Raw genomic sequence first — 19,749 nt, forward strand, 5'->3', positions numbered from 1 at the left:
AAGAAAAATTAGTACCTTATTTTTTACATTCTGTTCTAATCCTTTAATTCCTTTTTCTAGTGTTTGTATTTCATCCTTGTTGATTTGAAAATGATAGGATGAGTCAGTATGACTCTAGCATTCACAGCAAATGTATTTCCCAAGTTTAGCTATTTGGATTAGCGTAGACACAGTTCCGTCTGCATTTGATATGTAGAAACAAATCTTGACTTTAAATGTGTTGTATTCTTAGGGGAATTTTAAATGTAAAAACAGTACTGATACCTTTGAACGCACCACCAGCTGTAGTCATTCTTAGCTTTTCTTCACAAAAAATACTGTATCTCTCCAAGAGCTATACAAACATTGTTTACTGTGGTAGATGCACAATACCAGTATACAGAACCACTATCAAGTTGAAATCACCGTTTAATGGGACTGCCACATTTACTCCTACACCTGTGTACTATAATATACCTACTTAAGAAGCATTTCTTAATTGAAAGAGAAGTCAAGAACATGATCAGGAGAAAAAAAGTTACCTATAGGCTTCATGGTTAGATCATGAAATGAGATCAGCTCTAGAAGCAGCTGAAGAATTTGTTTGTATATAACAAAACACTTCTTTCTCAATAACCCACAACTGAGTACAGTATCTCGCCACATTATTCACTACCCACATCTAGATGTAGAATAGAATATGTTGTTTCCTGAGTTTTTGCACCAAGTTTGATAAAGTCACAGATGGTTACTAAGGAAACATCAGCTCATTCTCTCCCCTTTTCACCTGTCTCACTTTGGTCTATTTAAAACTCAATGAGTTGATGTATGAGTAATGTAAAATTCGCAGCTCTACTGGAGCTCACAGGCTTAAAACAGAAATGCTGATTTTATGGTCTACTACAATTTTGTCCAAACATCACCTTTTATTAATCCCTCACTGTTCCACAGGTTCTATTAGTCATCTCTCCCCCTAAACTGTCTCCTACTCCACAGATGCAACTCAGAATAGTCCGTCAAACCATCTAAAACTGCTTATCTTAACTTTAGTACTACCCAGGGGAATTTTTCCTGAGTTATACTTTGCACATTTCCATGTTTTTCCCAATTTATACTCACCTTTGTGTTTGCTTTCTACAGCACACCTAAGGAAGGATTTTGTGTTCAAAATCTTGTCAGTTTTCTCCAATTACACAAGTAGATTTAGTAAAGATTTCTTCACTTTACTGTTTTGCCTTTCTTAAGCTGAGGTCTGCCTGTGTCTCACAGCCATATTTTAAATGTTCAGTTCTAGCAATCCAAAAGAAGAAATAATTGCATAGGTTCACAAAGCAGATAAATGCTTAAGTGATAGACATAGCTCAGAACTGCAATATGGTCTCTGCAGTAGTTGACGTCTTTACTTTAAAATGCATGATAATAGCAAAGGTATGAAAAAAAAAAAAGGAGTTTAAATCTTACCGATAATTGATATTGGCTTTCTGGCAAACCGTATTCTTCCCTGGAAGCCAACATACTTACTCCTGCAGCCTGCAGACCACAATCGGACCACATATTCAGCACCAAAAAACACAACCAGAACGATTTCCTATCAGAATTAAAATATAATTAAAAAACAAAATATCAGTTTTTTTCATTAAAAGACAGACTACAGTTTGCACATGTAATTTATTCCCATGACTAATACAAATAAGCTTGTTGAGATGAAACATGCAATAAAAAAGATTGTGCCTAATCTGTTCACTTTTTATATGCGTATGCCAGCCAGTATGTAAAAGGGAGGTATAATCTGTTCCTGAATGTGATTTGCATGAATAAAAGGATGGGTTAAGCTCCATTCCATCAGTATGGAATTTCCATGAGGGAAAACCACAATATTCTTCTTCTTCTTTTGTTTCTTTCTAAGACTTAAAATTTTAAAAATAAGGCATGGAGGGAGGCTACAAGTATATCATTCCTAAAGCCAACAAGTATATGAAACATTTCTAGATCCTAAAACAGAATTTATAAACATAAAGCCAGAAAGTGTAATGTCAACTTTTGTATATTCAAAATAGAATCATAGAATATCTCAAGTCGAAAGGGACCCATAAGGATCATCAAGTCCAACTCCCTGCTCCTCCACCTAAAACTAAACCATATGACTAAGCAGATTATCCGGAGGCTCCTTGAACTCGATCAGGCTTGGTGCTCCCTGGGCAGCCTGCTCCAGTGACCAAACACCCTCTCAGCGAAGAACCTTTTCCTAATGTCCAGTGTGAACTTCCCCTGACGCAGCTTCGTTCCATTTCCTCATGTCCTATCACTGCTCACCAGAGAGAGGAGATCAGCACCTCCCCCTCCGCTGCCCCTCCTAAGGAAGTTGTAGACCACGATGAGGTCACCCCTCAGCCTTCTCTTCTCCAAGATGAACAAACCAAATGACTCATATTCAACTTGCCATCAACCAAAACCCCCAGATCTCTTTCCAGGGGGCTGCTCTCCAGCCTCTCGTCCCCCAGTTTGTATGTATAACCAGGATTGCCCCGTTCCAGGTGGAGAATCGAGCATTTGCTCTTGTTAAATTTCATACAGTTGGTAAGTGCCCAGCTCTCGAGTCTATCCAGATCTCTCTGCAAGGCCTTTCTACCCTCAAGGGAGTGCACAGCTCCTCCTAGTTGAGTATCATTGTCAAACCTACTTAATGTACATTTGATTCCTGCGTCCAGATCATTTATAAAAACATTAAAGAGCACTGGCCCTAAAACTGAGCCCTGGAGAATCCCACTGGTGACTGTCCACCAGCCTGATGTAACCCCATTTACTGTAACCCTTTGAAGCCAACCCATCAGCCAATTGCTCACCCAACGTATTATGGACTTGTCTAGCTGTGTGCTGGACGGTTTATCCAGAAGGATACTGTGAGAGAGAGTTTCAAAAGCTTTGCTAAAATCCAGAAACATCACATCTACTGACTTTCTTTGGTCAACTAGATGGCTGATCTTGTCATAAAAGGAAATTAAGTTGGTTAAGCAGGACTTTCCCCTCATGAACCTGTGCTGGCTATGACCAATGACTGTGTTGTCTCTCAAGTGTTTTTTGGTAACTCCCAGAATAACCTTCTCCATAATTTGGCCAGGCACTGAAGTGAGACTGACAGGCCTGTAATTACCAGGGTCTTCTTTCTTACCCTTCTTGAAAATTGGGACATTTGCCAGCTTCCAGTCGTCTGGGACCTCTCCAGACTCCCAAGACTGTTGAAAAATAATGGAGAGAGGTCCTGCAATGACATCGGCCAGCTCTTTCAGTACCCTGGGATGAATCCCATTGGGCCGCACAGATTTACGCGCATCCAGCTGGAGCAGCAAGCCTTGAACAAGTTCAGGTTCAGTTGGGAGTTTATCATCCTCCCAATCACTGTCTTCCAACACAGGGCTCTGGAGTTCCCAGGGTCCCTCATCAGTGTTGAAGACAGAGGCAAAGAAGGCATTAAATGTCTCCGCTTCGTCTACATCCCTGTTTGTGAGGTGACTGACCTCGTCAAGCAACATCCCAATGCTATCTCCGATTCTCCCTTTGCTATTAACATCTTTTAAAAAGCCCTTTTTTTGTCCTTCACAGTGTTGGCCAGCTTGAACTCTAATCGAGCTTTGGCCACACAAATTTTCTCCCTACCATGGCAAATAGCATCTCTGTAGTCCTCCCGTGTCACCTGTCCTTGCTTCCAATGTCCGTACACTTTCCTCTTCTGCCTAAGTTTTAGAAGAAGATCCCTGCCCAGCCAAGCCGGCCTTCTGTCCCACTTGCTTGACTTGTGACACTTTGGAATTGTCTGCTCCTGTGCTCTTAAGAGATGGCTCTTAAAAAGTGACCCAAATACCTTCAAAAGCAAATTCCCAGGGGTCCTTACTAACTAGCTCCTTCAGCAGCCCAAAGTCTGCTCTTACCATATCCAGGATTGAAGTTTTTCTCCTATCACCAACTTTTGAAACTCAGCTACTTCATGGTCACTGTGACCAAGACAGCCACCAATCACCACTTTGCCTACAAGTCCCTCTCTGTTTACAAACAACAAATCAAGGAGGGCACCTTTCCTAGTTGGCTACCTGCACTAAGAATGCTTCAACATGCTTCAGAAATTTCCTGGACCTGTTTGTTTCTGCTGTATGATAGTCCCAGTTAAAGTCTGGGAAGTTAAAATCACCCATAAAGACAAGGGCAGTTGATCTAGAGATACCCCTTAATTCCTTGTAGAATAATTCATCGGTCGTCCTGGCTGGGTGGTGGATAGTAGACTCCCACAACAACATCCGCTTTATTTGCTTTCCCCTTCATCCTTCCCTAGAGGCTCTCAACCATGTCATCGCCAACTGTAACACCATACAATCCAACCCCTCCCTTACATACAGTGCCACCCCCCCACCTCGCCTGCCCTGCCTATCCGTCCTGAAGACCCTATAACCGTCCATCATGGCACCCCAGTCACAGGACTCATCCCACCAGGTTTTGCTTATGCCAATGATGTCGTAGCTCTGGGACTGGGTCAAAGCTTCTAGCTCCTCTTGTTTATTCCTCATGCTGCGCGCATTAATATAGAGACGTTTCAAATGTGCTCCAGTGTACTGAGCACATTGTGGAGCAGACTGACGGACCTTGCTAGGACATTGTTCCTCAAACATCGGCGTGCCACCCCCAGGTTTATCTCTAGCAAGTCTGGTTTTATCCCTTTCTCCCATCAAATCTAGTTTAAAGCTCTTTCGATGAGCCCTGCTAACTCCTGCGTAAAGATCCTCTTCCCCCTTTGAGACAGGTGTACCCCATCTGTTGCCAGCAGGCCTGGTGTCGTGTAGACCAACTCATGATCAAAAAACCCAAAATTACACTGGTGACACCAGGCTCAAAGTCAGGTATTGATCTGCTGGCTCTTCCTGTTTCTCCCTTCATCATTCCCTGCAACTGGGAGGATGGAGGAGAACACTACTTGTGCTCCTGATCTCTTAACCAGGCCCACCCAAGTCTTGTCAGCTGCTGTGGCGTGAACTGCGAGGTCCTGGCGGGTCTCTCAGCTCCCCCTGAGGTTCCCCTGGTTCAGGACCTCCCCTGTGCACCGTGCTGGAGTGCTCCGCTGCAGACCGTGCTGGTACTAGAGCTGCTCGCCTCAGCAACTGAGGTGAGCAGCATATATACAGTGTATAAAATAAATGAATTATCTCTATTTTAATATTGCTTCTCTCTACAGCACTACATTGTAAAGCACTCATGCATAACCAAGGATCAGTGAACTTTGAGATACTTCTAATGAAGGCAGATTAGTAAAGATCACATGGACAGATTTGTTGAGATCTTTGTTCCTTCCTCCTTGTTTTCCTCCACCCCTGCAATACGCTAGCACAACCAAAATACAGCTTCTAGGCTTTCTTCCAACCCAAACTGTATCCAGTAACTCAGAGTCACCAAACACCTACTACATAAATTACAGCTTTGGAAAATATTTGTATTTTAACTTAAACATGCTTGCAATCTGCACCTGGGGAATTCTAAAGCACCCAAAGAGTGAACACACTTAAATCACATTTTTCACTGAATAACAATACCAACATGTCTTTAAAGCTGACATTCTGAATGGTTGAAAAGAGACCAAAATGTTTCAAAGCTGAAAAACAGATAAGAAAAACTCTACACTAATATGCAAAACTTCATGTCAATTTTGATTATTAACAAAGTTGGGTTAACATTTCTGTATTCACTTCTACCTCCTTGTTTTGCCTGGAATAAGAACCAAGAAAATATGCACAGTCTTCCTCTGTTTTCATGGCACTTTCAGCCTGACTAAAGCCAAGGATTAATAGAAAGCTAAGAAAGTTTACAGCACGGTTTCAAGGCAGAAGCACAAGAAAATGCACAGCAAATTAGCTCCACAAGTTTGATTTTTTCAATTATTCTATTATCTAGAGCTTCTACAAGTGATACTTCTAAGTTTGTGCTCTGTCTGAAATCTAAATGCAAAAATTTGTTCAAGCATAACAGTCAAAGCACAATTCAAGAACAATCTTCAAAGGAAAACAATTCTTGCATTTCAGTAATCTTGCAAAATGCTCTCTCACTTATTAAATTGTCTACATTTTTTGGCAGGTTCCTGGTATCATCACTCAGTAGCATTTGTTTTCAAGTCTCTTATTAAGGATCTCTTATTTCCACCAAAGGAAGCAGAATGCTTTCTATAGGGACCTCATAGACCTGCTGGAGGAATAGCACTCAAGCTTTGCAGTAGACTGTGAAGTCATGACCACTTCTTTCTGTAGTTAGGCAGAAGGCTAGTACCAAAGCTTGAACTGGAAGAGCATTTCTGAAGCAAACAGTTCCACGTCCTTATCTGCAGACTAAAATGGCTGAGCTCCACTGAGCGCCACCTCAGAAATACATGTGTTCACAGTCTTAGAGGAAAAAGCACAGTTGGAAAGCATAGCTTATGTGATTTTGCTGAGAATGTTGATGACTCACCCTTTGACAAGGGAAGATATCCACAGCAATTCAAATGAAAACAAACGTGCCATCCAACTGCACCAAAAGCATGCTTCTGCCACTCAGTGGCAGTTTATTCAGTGTCGGTCCTAACAGACAACACTGATGGCAGTGGAAGAATTATTTCTACAGAAACTGTATATTAGAATCACTGGGTCAGTTAGGTAAAAAATTGTGTACAAGGGAGACAAGCAGGTAAGTGCGAGGAAGCAAAAACTTCTTAGACTTAGGTTATTCTGAGGGTACTCTGAGGGTACTTTTAAAAGCTGAAAATAAAACTATATCTGGCCTGAGGGTATCTTATTCTCAAGGCAAATTCCAGAACCTATGATTTTATTTCAGCTACAAACAAGAACCCATCTTGGTTACGTCCGGGAAACCCTGCTGAAGTCAATAAGGTTGCACAGTTTATGGAAAGGAAAAATAAATTGTTGACAGGACAGAGGAAGATGGAGGAACCTACATCTTCAATAAATTTGAAATTAATTACTGATCTCAGTTCATTTTGTACTGGACAGGTGTCCACATTACCAAAACCACAGCAATTAACACATTTGTTGGCAGCCTCAGACAGGCCAAAGACCAAAAGGGCATGGAAACTGGACAAACATCACAGCTCTATAGGTGGTCCCTCAAGAAAAAAAAAAAAAAAAGAAGGAAGATTATGAAACCTACACTGTCGTTGTGTATAATTCTCATGAAAGATAGAAGACATTCATTTCCAAGGCTGTCAAGGCTGATCGAGCTTCACCTCACTAAATTCACCTTTAAAAAAGCCCTAACCTGCCTCCTTTTCCTCCTATACACATAAACACTTCTCAGAACCTTAAATTTATTCCCTCATATTTACCTTCTGGTAAAGAAAAAAAAACCCAGCAATTTTCTGGAAAGTCAGAAAAAATACTTGTTCTCACCGAAATGGCAACAAAAGATGGTGAGGAGTTGTTGTGGACAAAACATGAACCAGAAAAAATCTGCAAAAAGCATCTGCAAATGAAATAGTATGCCAAATATGCTCCTGATGATTGACATCCATCTCTATGTCCGTCTGAGATCTTTCTCCAGCTTTCTGAAATTCTCCAGAACCCTTGCTTTCAAAATAGGATTATACTCACAAGGATCCTGCAAAACTTTTTTATTTAGGGTCCTAGCAGTATTTTTCCCCTTCTCCTGCAAGCGGTGAAGGAAGAAATACACAATGGAGGATTCTCAGCAGATTTCATAAACCTGGAAAGCCATTTGGCATCATCTGAAAGCCAGGGATGAACTCCTCTAATGAAATCAAAACCAAAAATAAGAAGTAGGAACAAATGGTTACCTCAAAAAAGTAAGAGCCACATCAGGCTTGATCAAAATAGAGCTCAGAAATACCCTTGGCTACTCTATCTAGCAATCAGCTTTGGATATCAGCCTTCCATTTTTCTCAGCAACCCTTCTCTCAACTCCTATGAGGAAAGAAAGGGAAAGCACAGAAAGGAACAGAACAGCTGCCATAAACTGTCAGGACATTTGCCATGACCCACTGAAGGATCACGAGACGGGCACGGAAAAACACAATGCGTCATCCTTCATCTGGGGCACCAAACCTGCTCCAGAGGCACAGCCAGAGGCACACTGTATTGACAAATGTACCCGTGTCTTTAGGCAGCGCTGCAACTCGAATTATCTTCCAGGAAGCGGAGCACAGAGTAAGGAAACAACAGTGAGGACCAGATTCTTCACACTCACATGCGAGGCTCTTCCTGTTTTGTCAGCAGTAAAGGATGCTCTTGGCAATTCAAATTGCCACAGTAATACTAGGGAAAGCATTTAACATGCACTAACTTCCTATCCACTGTAAAGACCTGACATATAATATAATTACAGATTTTAAACTGGGCTTGTACTATCTAATATCTCCGCTAAAGTCAGTAGCACCGTTCCATTATTCTGTGCTTGTCCCTATTGTCTGGGAAAAAAAACCCAAACCACACACTTAAAATGTTCTTTGCCCAGTCAGGTGGAAGCCCTTAAACTCATTTCATCTTTCTATTTTTTCTCTTTTTCTTAAGTCTAGCCACTGCATAAGTCCTTCCCCCTCCACACACAAAATAAATCATAAAATAATACATAATCATATTTATGCTATTCTTAGTATAACTCCATTTTATTAATTTTATTAAATATATGAAAAAAAAAGCTTAAAAGGGAAATATGTATGCAAATAACTTCCATCCGTATCTAATTCAATCAGCCAAATAAGAAACTCTTGTGGAAAAGCCATCAACTTCTACGCAAGAATGTCATTGATGACCAAATAAAAAAATGCTCACATTAACACAGAAAATCAACATTTTATACAGGAGCATGTATAAATGAAATATATATCCTGGAATTTACAATATGTTCCAGTACGGTTATGGATAACTGCACGGGGGAAGCAGGAGAAGGGAAGGAGTTCGGCTGGAGTGATTAAAGTGCACACATGAAAAAGACAAGTATTTTCTCAGCTGCAGCTGTGTTTTAGGTGGAGAGCACACACAAGGCTCTCTTCACTTTTTTTATTGGAATATTTAGGTGCTCGGGTAAAAGGAGGAAGTGGGATGGCTAAAGGAATAGTGTGTGCTCACGAAGATTCAATCAAGGAATGGCAGCTCAAAACAATGAAGCCTCAGAAGCAGGCATAAAGGTTTAATAGTCCGAATGTTTGCACACGTGTACTTATGTCCAAAATTTAATCTGATAACCTGTCCTCAAGGTTTTTCCAGTCCTTAGAGTTGAAAATGTCAATTTAGTGACCTGTTTAGCTTAATAGTTACTCAAATGTTATGAAAACCTACTGATACTGAAAATACTTATTTCCTACGATCATGCTTGTGCTTATAAAGATGACAGACATCATATGTGAAAATATAATATCCAATATATGGAAGAAAAGATGCCAAACGCTGCTAAGTGTCCTATAGTATCATTAGCTTATTCAGAGTCACATCTCTTAGATGAAACCAATGCACTTAATGTTTAAAAGTCTGTTGTTTGGATACAAATGGATTTGTTTAACGTTTCTTAACAAAATGTTTCCATGCACGCGTGATAAATATGCTGAGTTTCCTGACTTCATACCAGGAGTATCTTTATCTTTCAGTTTATCGACATTTGCTATTTCCCGTACAGAACGAAGTTGTACGCTAATGAGGGAAGCACATGGTGCTCTAGTCACATTACCTGTGACAGCTACCATGCAAGTGAGTTGGGTGAGTCGGACAGGAAGACTTATGTTTTAATTCTAGGCAGGCAACAATTTTTCTACAAAGAAAATTAACTACAGACTCAAATATTTTTGAGCAGGACTTTTGTCTAGAATTGCTTAATTCAGAAAGATACCGCTAAGGCAAACACAATCAAATAGTAAATCAAGAAGATTCAAGAAGTTAGTGCCTGAAGATCTTCAGTTCTCACAGATCCACCAGTACCCCACAGGAGCCTGCCAGTTCCCCAACAGCATGCCGTGAAGCTGGACCTGAAGGGACCACCTCTGGTAGGAGGGGAAGGGTTTAGCTTTGCTCCTGTAGTGGAATCTATCCAATGTGAATATCCACTTCGGAATTGTAAATAATCATATCCATGTTTCTTAACCTTTTGATTTGGGAGGGTCTTAAAATTTCGAGGAGAGGAATTGGAAAAATCCTGCATGTACCTCTCCACCTTCCTCTCACTCCCAAGTAAGAAATGTTTCTCTAGTCTCTTGGGTCACATTCTGAAACCACTTTGCACAGAAAACTCTATGAGCTAGAGTAAGAAGTGAGTAAAATTTGACTAAGGGTTTTATGAGTTGGCCCTTTGTTAATTCGTCTCAGCCATACTTACTGCACGATTATTTCTATTTTAAGTAGTTGAAAAGCACACAGCAATCATCCAACACAACATGTTCTGTACTGCATTAGGGCAACCCACAAGGTAAGATAACCCACAAGAATAATTGTATAATAATTCACATTGAGAAGCTTCTTAGTTACATTTTATTCCAGAAAGGCTATGGCAACGCAGCAATATCACTTAGCAGACAACTTAAGCTTATGGAATGTGTTGAAAGACTTGTGGACTCAAACTTTTTCCTGTTTAATGTATGAAACAATATTCCATTTCTATTTTAGTAATGTTTTATATTGTAATAACATAATATTCCTGATCTATTTCTTCATCTTCCCACAGACCAACAAGAAGCTCAGAAAGAAACAGGCATTCTTCTTGTTTTCTCTCTCACAGGTCTACAAGGAATAAAAGAATAGAGCAAAAGCTTTTGAGCCACGTGGTTATTTTTATACAGATGTACTCTACACTAACATAGTTTGACTCTTCCATAGTATAAAAGAAATAGCATATTTTTCTACTGAAGCAGTTTACCTGTCAGTGCCTTTAAGGGATTGGACACCTCATTAACACCTACTCTTACATAGGCAATATACACTACACAAATATCACAAAATGCCACTAAATATTACGGGACCTACTCTGCATGTCATAATCTGAAAGAAATCCATTCCCGTCTGTAAGAAATGATCTGGTGAGGCCAGCAGGAGTACCTGTGAACTTCATGTATTAGACTATCAACATATCACTTTATTAAACAGAGCTGGAGAAGGCCCTAAGTGCTAATGCCAAGTGGCAAAGCACAGATTTAGAGTTATAAATTGGCACAGAAGCAGGAAATGGATAAAAATTCCACCATTTTTGCTTTCTAACACTGATTGCTTTGATGGGATGGAGAAAACGCCCGCAAACCTATCAGAATACATACACTTCATCATAAATCACAAAGACTAAATTAAGCTTATATACCATGCAGCCTTGTTTCTACTCTGCTAACAGATTAAAGATGACACAGCATTTTATGACATGACTACATAGCTTAAATGGGAGAAGGGACAAAAGCAGAGACAAAAATAAAGGAACGGGAGAGCTCCTCCACTGTAGACAGGAAGAGTGCATCCTCTTTTGAAAACACACACTTTGAAAATGGTGTCATCAACACACTACTTTCAAATAAGAAAAGCCATCCCGAGGTCCAGTTCAGAAACAGAGCGGTTTAATACACACGCCTTAGCTGGCTTAAGTAAGCCAACTATCACTCGGTACTCTGAAGTTTAGGTACCCAGAGAAGCCTAGCCTATGTATACAGCCGGAGGATGTGTTCATGGCACATGATGCAGAAGAAATCATTATATAAAGCCAAACCCAAGCAGGGACTTCAGGAAAGATACAGAACAACGTGACTTGTTTGCAGCCTCGAACTCTTTCATGAGATCCTCCCCTTAAACCCCAACTCCTAAATACAGCCACAGCATGAGCCTCTCTCCTGAAAAGCTTAAGCAGCAGCTGCTGTGGGAGCTCCTAAACTTACACCTCAGCCTTTTCTCCAACAGGATGTGCAGAGGAATGTTAATAAAAGCTACACGCTAAATGTAGTCACTACATGAGGATTGCTAGCAACCAAGCAATGTGAGAGGGCAGTGAAGGCCTACAACAGAGACAACAAGTGAGGACCCTGAAAACAGAGTCTTTAAGGGTGTTGTGTACCCTCTAGTATGGTACTGCTCTGAACTACAGGTGTTAATGTGTTTGGAAGATATGCTGTTGCTTTTTCCAGCAAAGAAACACGTCAGAGGAGAGCGGACGCATAAAGTCTGTCTCCCAAAGGAAGAGTTACCACAGGAGCTGAGCTCATCTAGAAAAACCACTGGAATCCAGGATCCAGCCCTGCTGAAACAGGGAAGGTGAGCCCGGCTGAAACACTAAGACTATCCACCTTGTTTGTGGCTCTGCTCTTCTAGGATGGCACACGCCCTTTAAAGTCTTATCCCATAAGCCTGAGAAAACTACAGTAGGAAACCACCCATCAGGAGAATATGACTAGAATCTAGTGACCCCTGGTGAAAGCGAAAGAAAATACTCAGAAGCGCTTTACCTATTTTAATATATAATAGTTTTGTAAGAAAGTCTTCCTTTTTTGCATTGAAAACAGACCACTATCAGAGATACAGTGCTGAAACAACTAAGCTTTTGGTCCAATCCAGTATATCAGTTCCCACACAGTTTTGCCACTTAGTCTGAAAACGTCGCAGTGATTTCACATTTGGATTACGTGTTCTGAATTTTAAAGTGCAGTAAGAAAAACAATATTTCCTATCCCTCCTTCATTCCAATTGCAATGACCACAACATTAAATACACCATGGCATACAAGTAGAAATTAAATTCACAAAGTTGAATCAACATGCTTTATAGCAAAAACGTTTTCTCGAAGTCAAGCACACTCTTGGTATTCTTAAATTAAAAAACTAATTAACATCAATATTTTAAAACAGTGAAAAGTTCCCCCTTCACCTACAACACTGTCATTATACAAATTGATGATTTGTTGTGTTCTGTTACTCATAGTGTGTAAAAACATCAAGCGTATGATAAAAAATAATATTTTGTTCTTGCCTTTAGAAGAGCACAATTAGTGAAATTACTCCCATGAGCTAAGAAACTCTCTTTTTGCAAGGTCTTTTACAATAAAAATAAAAATCTGTCTTTTGTAAACTACCATGGTGACCTCTCCTGGTAGAAAAATATATGACCTCTAACCATGAAAACACTCAATCAGATTAATCCTCAAAGGAGGAATTACACCTGGCCCCTTTTACAGTTTATTTTTTAACACCATATCCTTAAAGATCTAGATGCCATTTACAAATCAAAACTGACACACAGACTACTAGATCATTAAGAAAACATTACAGCCTCCTGCTGTACAGGCAAAAGCCTATACAAGAGGCTTTGGCAACTTTTTAAAAATCATTTTTCAATAGAATCATCTTACAGTAAGATAAAATTATAACTGTATATATTAGGGAATTAAAATTTGGGACAAAGTGGAAGGATAAAATGTTACTGAAAAGTGACACAGTGAAGGAAGCCTGAAAAAACAGATGGACATAAGTATGTGCAGGGTTTGCTGAAAACATAGTATTTTTTCCTTTTCTGACATAATTTTTTAAAATAAAACAATAATTTCCATGGAAACTTTCAGTAAAAATACTCCTAAACCCCTTTTTTATTTTTAATCTCAGTCACCTAGCTACTGTGATCTTGGACTCAGACAACTTCAAGGTTTGCCTATGGTCACGCAAAAAGTCTGTGCTAATACATCAGCAACTCTTTGAGAATAGCTCAAGACATTCTTTGCTTTGAACAACCACCCAACAACACTAACTAGTGAAAACATATAAATTTGTTGTATAATATGCACACACACCTGAAAGAAAGCTTTATACATCAGGAAGCAGACATGTCCATGTAAGTTTGATGACCTCCCAGGGAAGAAAGTGGCTGAAGAAGCAGCATAACTTTAAATACTACAGTAAATAAGATTTTAAAGGGTCCTTCTTAGAACAAGGAGTATAAAAGGAAGACTTACATACAAGTTACAAATATTAAAAGTCAAAAAGAGCAGTTAAGCAAGCAGAATTTTTGTAATGGAAGGCTTCATAAGCAATCAGCACTGATTTGATTGATTTGTTGAACTCACAGGGAAAAATTCAACAAGTGAAAGCAAAAAGAAGTAAAATGGTTAGAACTCTGGGAAATAGGGTCAATGGAAATAGAGTTGACCCGTGACAGGAATCCAAGGTAATGATAAAAGTGCATATATTTAATTTAAGAACAAGTAGATTAAAACCAACTCTAGTATTTAAAGACTAACTTTTTCTTCTTTTAATGATTTATTACCAAACCATCTGTAAATAGATCAGTGAAGAACTGAAGTATGAAATTTCTTCAAGCAGGTAGGGTTTCCAATTAAAAAGAAATACTACTATGCCTGTTCTCTTAATTTCTCAGAATATACATTTTGAAAGAATCTTACGTTAAAAAAAAGAATAACAAGCAACAGGTAAGGATGATGGAACAAAAAGACAGCTGTCAGGTTTTGCCTTCTTCGAGATGAACACTCTTCAAGAGCCAGGTTCCTGTCAGAAAAGTGCATGTGGATGCAGCTCTGCAGATCAGCCAGGAATCGCAAACTCATTCCGCACTCAGTCACTCGGTATTTAAGGAGCACTTATGAAAACCATTGGGAAGGTAGCAGATAAACACAAGTAATAATTAGGAGTCAATTCTACCAAGGACAGAAAGTGAACAGTGTTGACTCAAGATTAAGTATTGACTGTAGGAAATCCCATAATCACTGTTCTTGACTTCTATGTGGAAGAAGCTATTAAAAAGGCAAGTGAACCCTGACAAATATCTCCATGAGTGCCAAAAGTGTCTAGAGAGTACTTAAGTAGGAAAAAAAAAAGAGACGGCCATTTAACAGGTTTTTTCTTCTCTGTTTTTACCAAAAGTATTAATCCATTTTTTAAAAGGAATTTTAAACCAGTTCCAAAATTCTGATGCTCACATGCCTGTTGGGAACGGGTTTACCATGTGGTCCACAAAAAGGCAAGAAAGCCATATTCCCTCCCCTCCCCTCAAATTGTTACTCTTAGGACATACAATTCCCCCTCAAATTGTTACTCTTAGGACATACCATTCCCCCTCATTACCTACCTTCTGGTACTCAGGCATGGCATGATAATTTGTGAGGCTGTATCTCAAGTTGATAAACACCATCCTGGGCAGGATTATTTCAGAAACTTGGGTTTAGTATACAAGCTCTCTCTTTTCAACAGTCCCAGTTGCAGAACTGCCCACAGTCATCCCTCACACAGCTCTTTTGGCTCAGTATGCTGCCCAGTTTTGCCAATTTGTTCTGGTGATCAAAATGGAGGATTTCTTAAGAGAGTAACAGCTCCAATATTTAGGGCATAAGTTACTGGAAGAAATGCACAGGGACATCAGACAGGGGACTTAAAAGAGGCATGACAGACTTCTTCCAGAAGTCAGGGATTAAACACTTATTGCACAAAATCATGATCTGACAACAGGCCACTAAAGGTGACATCGTGGTGGAAATTTCACAGAATCACAGAATCATTAAGGTTGGAACAGACCTGTAAGATCATCAAATCCAACCATCAGCCCAACACCACCATGCCCACTAAACCATGTCCCACAGTGCCACGTCTACAGGTTTTTTGAACACCTCCAGTGATGGTGACTCCACCGCCTCCCTGGGCAGCCTCTTCCAATGCTTCACCACTCTCTCAGTAAAGAAATTTTTCCTAATATCCAGCCTGAACCTCCCCTGGTGCAACTTGAGGACATGTGATCAGGATAAGAAGGCAGACAAAGTCTTCTTTAAACAACTCAAGAAAGTTTCTCGATCATGCCCTGGTTCTTATAGCGGACTTTAATTCAGCTAGCACCTATCTGAAGAACAACACAGTGAGATGCAAGCAATCTGAGAGATTTCTGGAGTGTTTCAGAAGTAACTTTTAGATACAGGTATTGAATGGGCAACTGGGAATCTGCTGTTCAGATATACAAGGAAAAAAATAGTTGGGGATATAATAATCAATGACAATGCCTTGGATGTAGCATCCAAGAAATAATGTAATTCAAGATCCTGAAGGGATTACAGACCCTGCACTTCAGGAGAGCAAACTTCCAATCATTCAGGGAACTGATAGGTGGGATCCCATGGGAGACAGCTCTGAAGGGTCAACAAGCTCAGGATAGCTAGCAGGTCTTTAAAGACAACCTCCTCCCAATGCAAGGAAGTGATGAAAGCTAACAACAGGAGAACAAGGGAAGTGATTATACCCCTTTACTTAGCACTCATTAGATTGCACCTAGAATAGTGCACCTGGTTTTTTCTACCACTACAAGAAAGACTTTGATAAACTGGAGCAAGTTCCGCTTTGGGCCATCAAGGTGTCAGGGTGTTGGACCACATGCCCTATGAGGAGAGGCTGAGGGAACTGGACTTGTTCAGACAACAAACCAAAAACTGAAACAAAGGAGGTTCATACTGGATATGAGGAAAACCTTCTTCACCATGAGGGAGGGTCAGGCATTGGAACAGGCTGCCCTGAAAGGCTGCGCAGTCTCCGTCCTGGGAGGTTTTCAAGACCTGATGGGATAATGCCCTGAGCACCCTGGTCTGGTCTCATCACTAACCCTGTTTTGAGCAGGAGGTTGGACTAGAGATGTCCTGAGTTTCCTTCCAACCTGAATTATTCTATGACTGTATGAAAAGAAGAAACCACTGAGGCACATGGTTCCAGAGTTCTGTGAGATGCAGCATCTGCATGCTATGACAAGCAGAGATGCTATTCCCTCCCATTATGCAATCTGTAACTAGAGTGGCCACAATTATTTTGGAAAACCCTATTTGCCCTTCCTGCTTGGAAAATTCCAACATCTGCAGGAGCTGAAGAGAGGGGCAGGCAGTGGAAGTTTAGAAAGCAGACGGTAATGTAGTATTGCCTGAAGTGTTGCAAACACTTTATTTGCAACTGTGGCCTGTTCCATTGTGTTTGTTTCCCCACATCTTATACAAGAACTTTCTCATGCAGCAGATCCTAAATACTGATGGATAGACAAGTGAAAAAGCACCCAAGGGTACAGATCCAAGACCAAGGAAAGCAGGGGAAACTAGAGATTCCTTGTCATACCACACTACGTGTAGGCATCTGAATAAAAAACAACTGCAAGCGCATTTAAGCTTTGTGGATTGTGAAGTAACATGTACATTGTTGTTCTACCTAGAAATCTTGTGATCCATTTTAAACACTATTTGAAACTCTAAGCTTCTCTCTGCAAGTATAAAAAATTCAGGAGGAATTATGTTCTTCACTATCTATTCTGTCGGTGTTTATCAGCATGATTCATCGTGTCAATGCTACTGTCACTTCCCTCATTTGCGGGCTTGCTAAATAGTCAGAGGAGAAAAAAAAACAACCAGGAATTATACAATGTATGTATATGGAAAAATTAAATTAGATTATCTCAAACAGAGCTGGCAAAACCCCTCCCAAGAGTGTCAGTGAATACACAAAATATTTGGCAGTATGAGAACAAAAACCTCCTTCAAATGACAACATTCGCAAGTTCAAGACAAGCAATTTCACCAGTCCGCCTACCACAGAAATAAACTGATTTCACCACAATGACAATCAGGTGGAGATTTACATGTTGCCTTTTCTTTAGAATGCAAAGAACAGAAGTTTTCTTTAAGCCCAAGGACATCAAATAGAGCAATTTACAGCATTTAGGGAGGCATAGCATCAGCCTGTATCAGGCTTCAATGGCCTCAAAGATTACAGATTGGCCTTAACATTCAAACGCAGGGCCAAAAAGTCATATTTTTTCCCTCCAGAATTCACTGGAATTTTCAGAGACTTGAAAACATATGCTTGGGGGGGCAGGGGGAGGGGAGTAATGGTTTGGGGCTTTTCTTACTTTAAGTTCCAGCAACTGCTCCTTCAGACCCCTCTTTCCATTTAAACTGCAAACACTGCTTTGGAGGGCCTTCTTGATATGATATTCTCTTCTTGGTATATTCACATAGCTTGTCTGAATGATGATGGGTTTCACACTTGACAAGAAATTATCTTACACCACCCAGAACATTAAAACATTAAGTCTTTAAATCACAAGACTTTAGTGGCTTAGGACACATCTGCAGTTATGGCACATCTGTTACTAATGTGCCATATCTACCCCAGTGACACATATTATCCAAAATTGTATTTGGCACATCATCCCATCCTCTCTAAGAAAATAGAAAATACAAAAGCATTTAAGTGTCTACAAGTATCAAATGCTATACTTCTTGTCAGGCCTTACCAAATTTCAACATTGCAATTTTGAAGTTGATCTTTCCCAACTGTTAATTTACCTCAATATAATGAAAAGCAGTTTTTCCCCAAGTGGGAAAAAACCACAAGCATCACATACTGGTTTTTATTTGCTACCGACACACTAACAGGGCTATACAAAGAATTACAGGTTCCTTCAATCAGGAGAAAAACAAATCAATTTCAATTTGAACTTGAGCCAGTAGATGCTTTGGTCCAGTTTTGTTTCTCACCATACTGGCAGTCTCCATTGTTCTCTGTTTGAGAGAGAAGAGAGTCTCTCTTTCGAGAGAGCAGAGTGGCATGGAAGGCAGAATACATAGGCACGTGTTTTCATATTTCGGTGAGAGAAACTCTCTCTGGTTACATGAACAGTCAACTATGGCATGAAGTAGATCAGAGTAATGACCTACGACAGAGTAAAGAGAGCAATGATCTCCAGGCTTCTGTGGGGTTAGCACTCTGCTGGGTAAAACGGGAGATGCAGTTTGAAATCCCTTCGGGTAAAGGTGGGGAGAAGTGCTCCAAGTAGGAGTCTAACAGTTTAGCTACTAGAAACAAGAAACCTCACGACTCTATGAAAAAGAACCAATTTAATTATCTCTAAAAGCAATCTTTCAAGTGTTGTAATTGAAGTGAATTTATTTCAGAACTCTAAGACTCAGTTTTAAGACAAATTCTTTCTAGGCAAGTGAATCTACAGTAGCCAGCAGAACAGCTAACCTCTGCGCTGGCTGTTTCTAGGAAGGAAGCTAAGGAAACAGCAGGGAGGAAAATAAACTCAAGAGAGGTATCCTCCAGGGTAAGGTTGTAAGACAAGGTGGCCAAGAAATCGTTCCAGTGCTGACACTGACTATGCATGATTCATTTGTTGTATGATAAAATCACTTAAAAATAGCTAGCAATGCTATGTGGGCACTATGTGAGCGACCATCTGTCTTCACTAGTTATTTTTTGTCCAACAATATGTGTCTGCACATTCACACACCATCTACACAAAACCAATCAGCTAAGCAACATTTGTTACAGGATTAACATTAAACAAAACCCAAAATAACTGCAAAACCTGCATATGCTAACATTGTCTAAGCCATAGGAAAACAAATAAGTAACTGATTTTTATTTTCAAACCAGAGGGAAAACCAAACTCCATCACATTAGAAGTCACCACTTAGCAAAAAGAAATAACAATAAGAATACTGATATTATCACACATTGAGATCAGAGGATTTGAGTGGCTAAATTCAGATATCATGGGGAACTGTTTAAAAGTGATTTACTCCATTTTTATCAAGGATGTTTCATCTCCATTCTTAACTTCCTACAGGTGAAGAGGGGCAGGGGGGAACAGAGGAGGAACATTGTCTAGAGTCCTCATGCAAATTATTTGTACTTTTATTTCCCACCTACTTCAAATGAACGCTTAAATATATTGTACATATGTCGCAACAGTTTATAGATGGTTGCTGGATGTGATTTCACATTTTTAAGAGACTTAATAGCTC

The 19,749-nt window shown here is 39.9% G+C and overlaps 1 protein-coding gene across 4 annotated transcripts in view; it reads right to left on the reverse strand.

Annotated features, from left to right (window-relative positions):
• The window catches only part of LOC104259201 (potassium voltage-gated channel subfamily KQT member 1), a 508,020-nt gene that overhangs the window by 464,907 nt on the left and 23,364 nt on the right, over window positions 1–19,749 (reverse strand). For all 4 annotated transcript variants that reach the window (XM_059815977.1, XM_059815978.1, XM_059815976.1 and 1 more), the window contains exon 3: window positions 1,441–1,567. In XM_059815977.1, the coding sequence (XP_059671960.1) occupies window positions 1,441–1,567 (127 nt within the window). The remainder of the gene's footprint in view (window positions 1–1,440; window positions 1,568–19,749) is intronic.

The sequence above is a fragment of the Gavia stellata genome, chromosome 4 (assembly GCF_030936135.1).
Source record: "Gavia stellata isolate bGavSte3 chromosome 4, bGavSte3.hap2, whole genome shotgun sequence".
Classification (NCBI taxonomy): domain Eukaryota; kingdom Metazoa; phylum Chordata; class Aves; order Gaviiformes; family Gaviidae; genus Gavia; species Gavia stellata.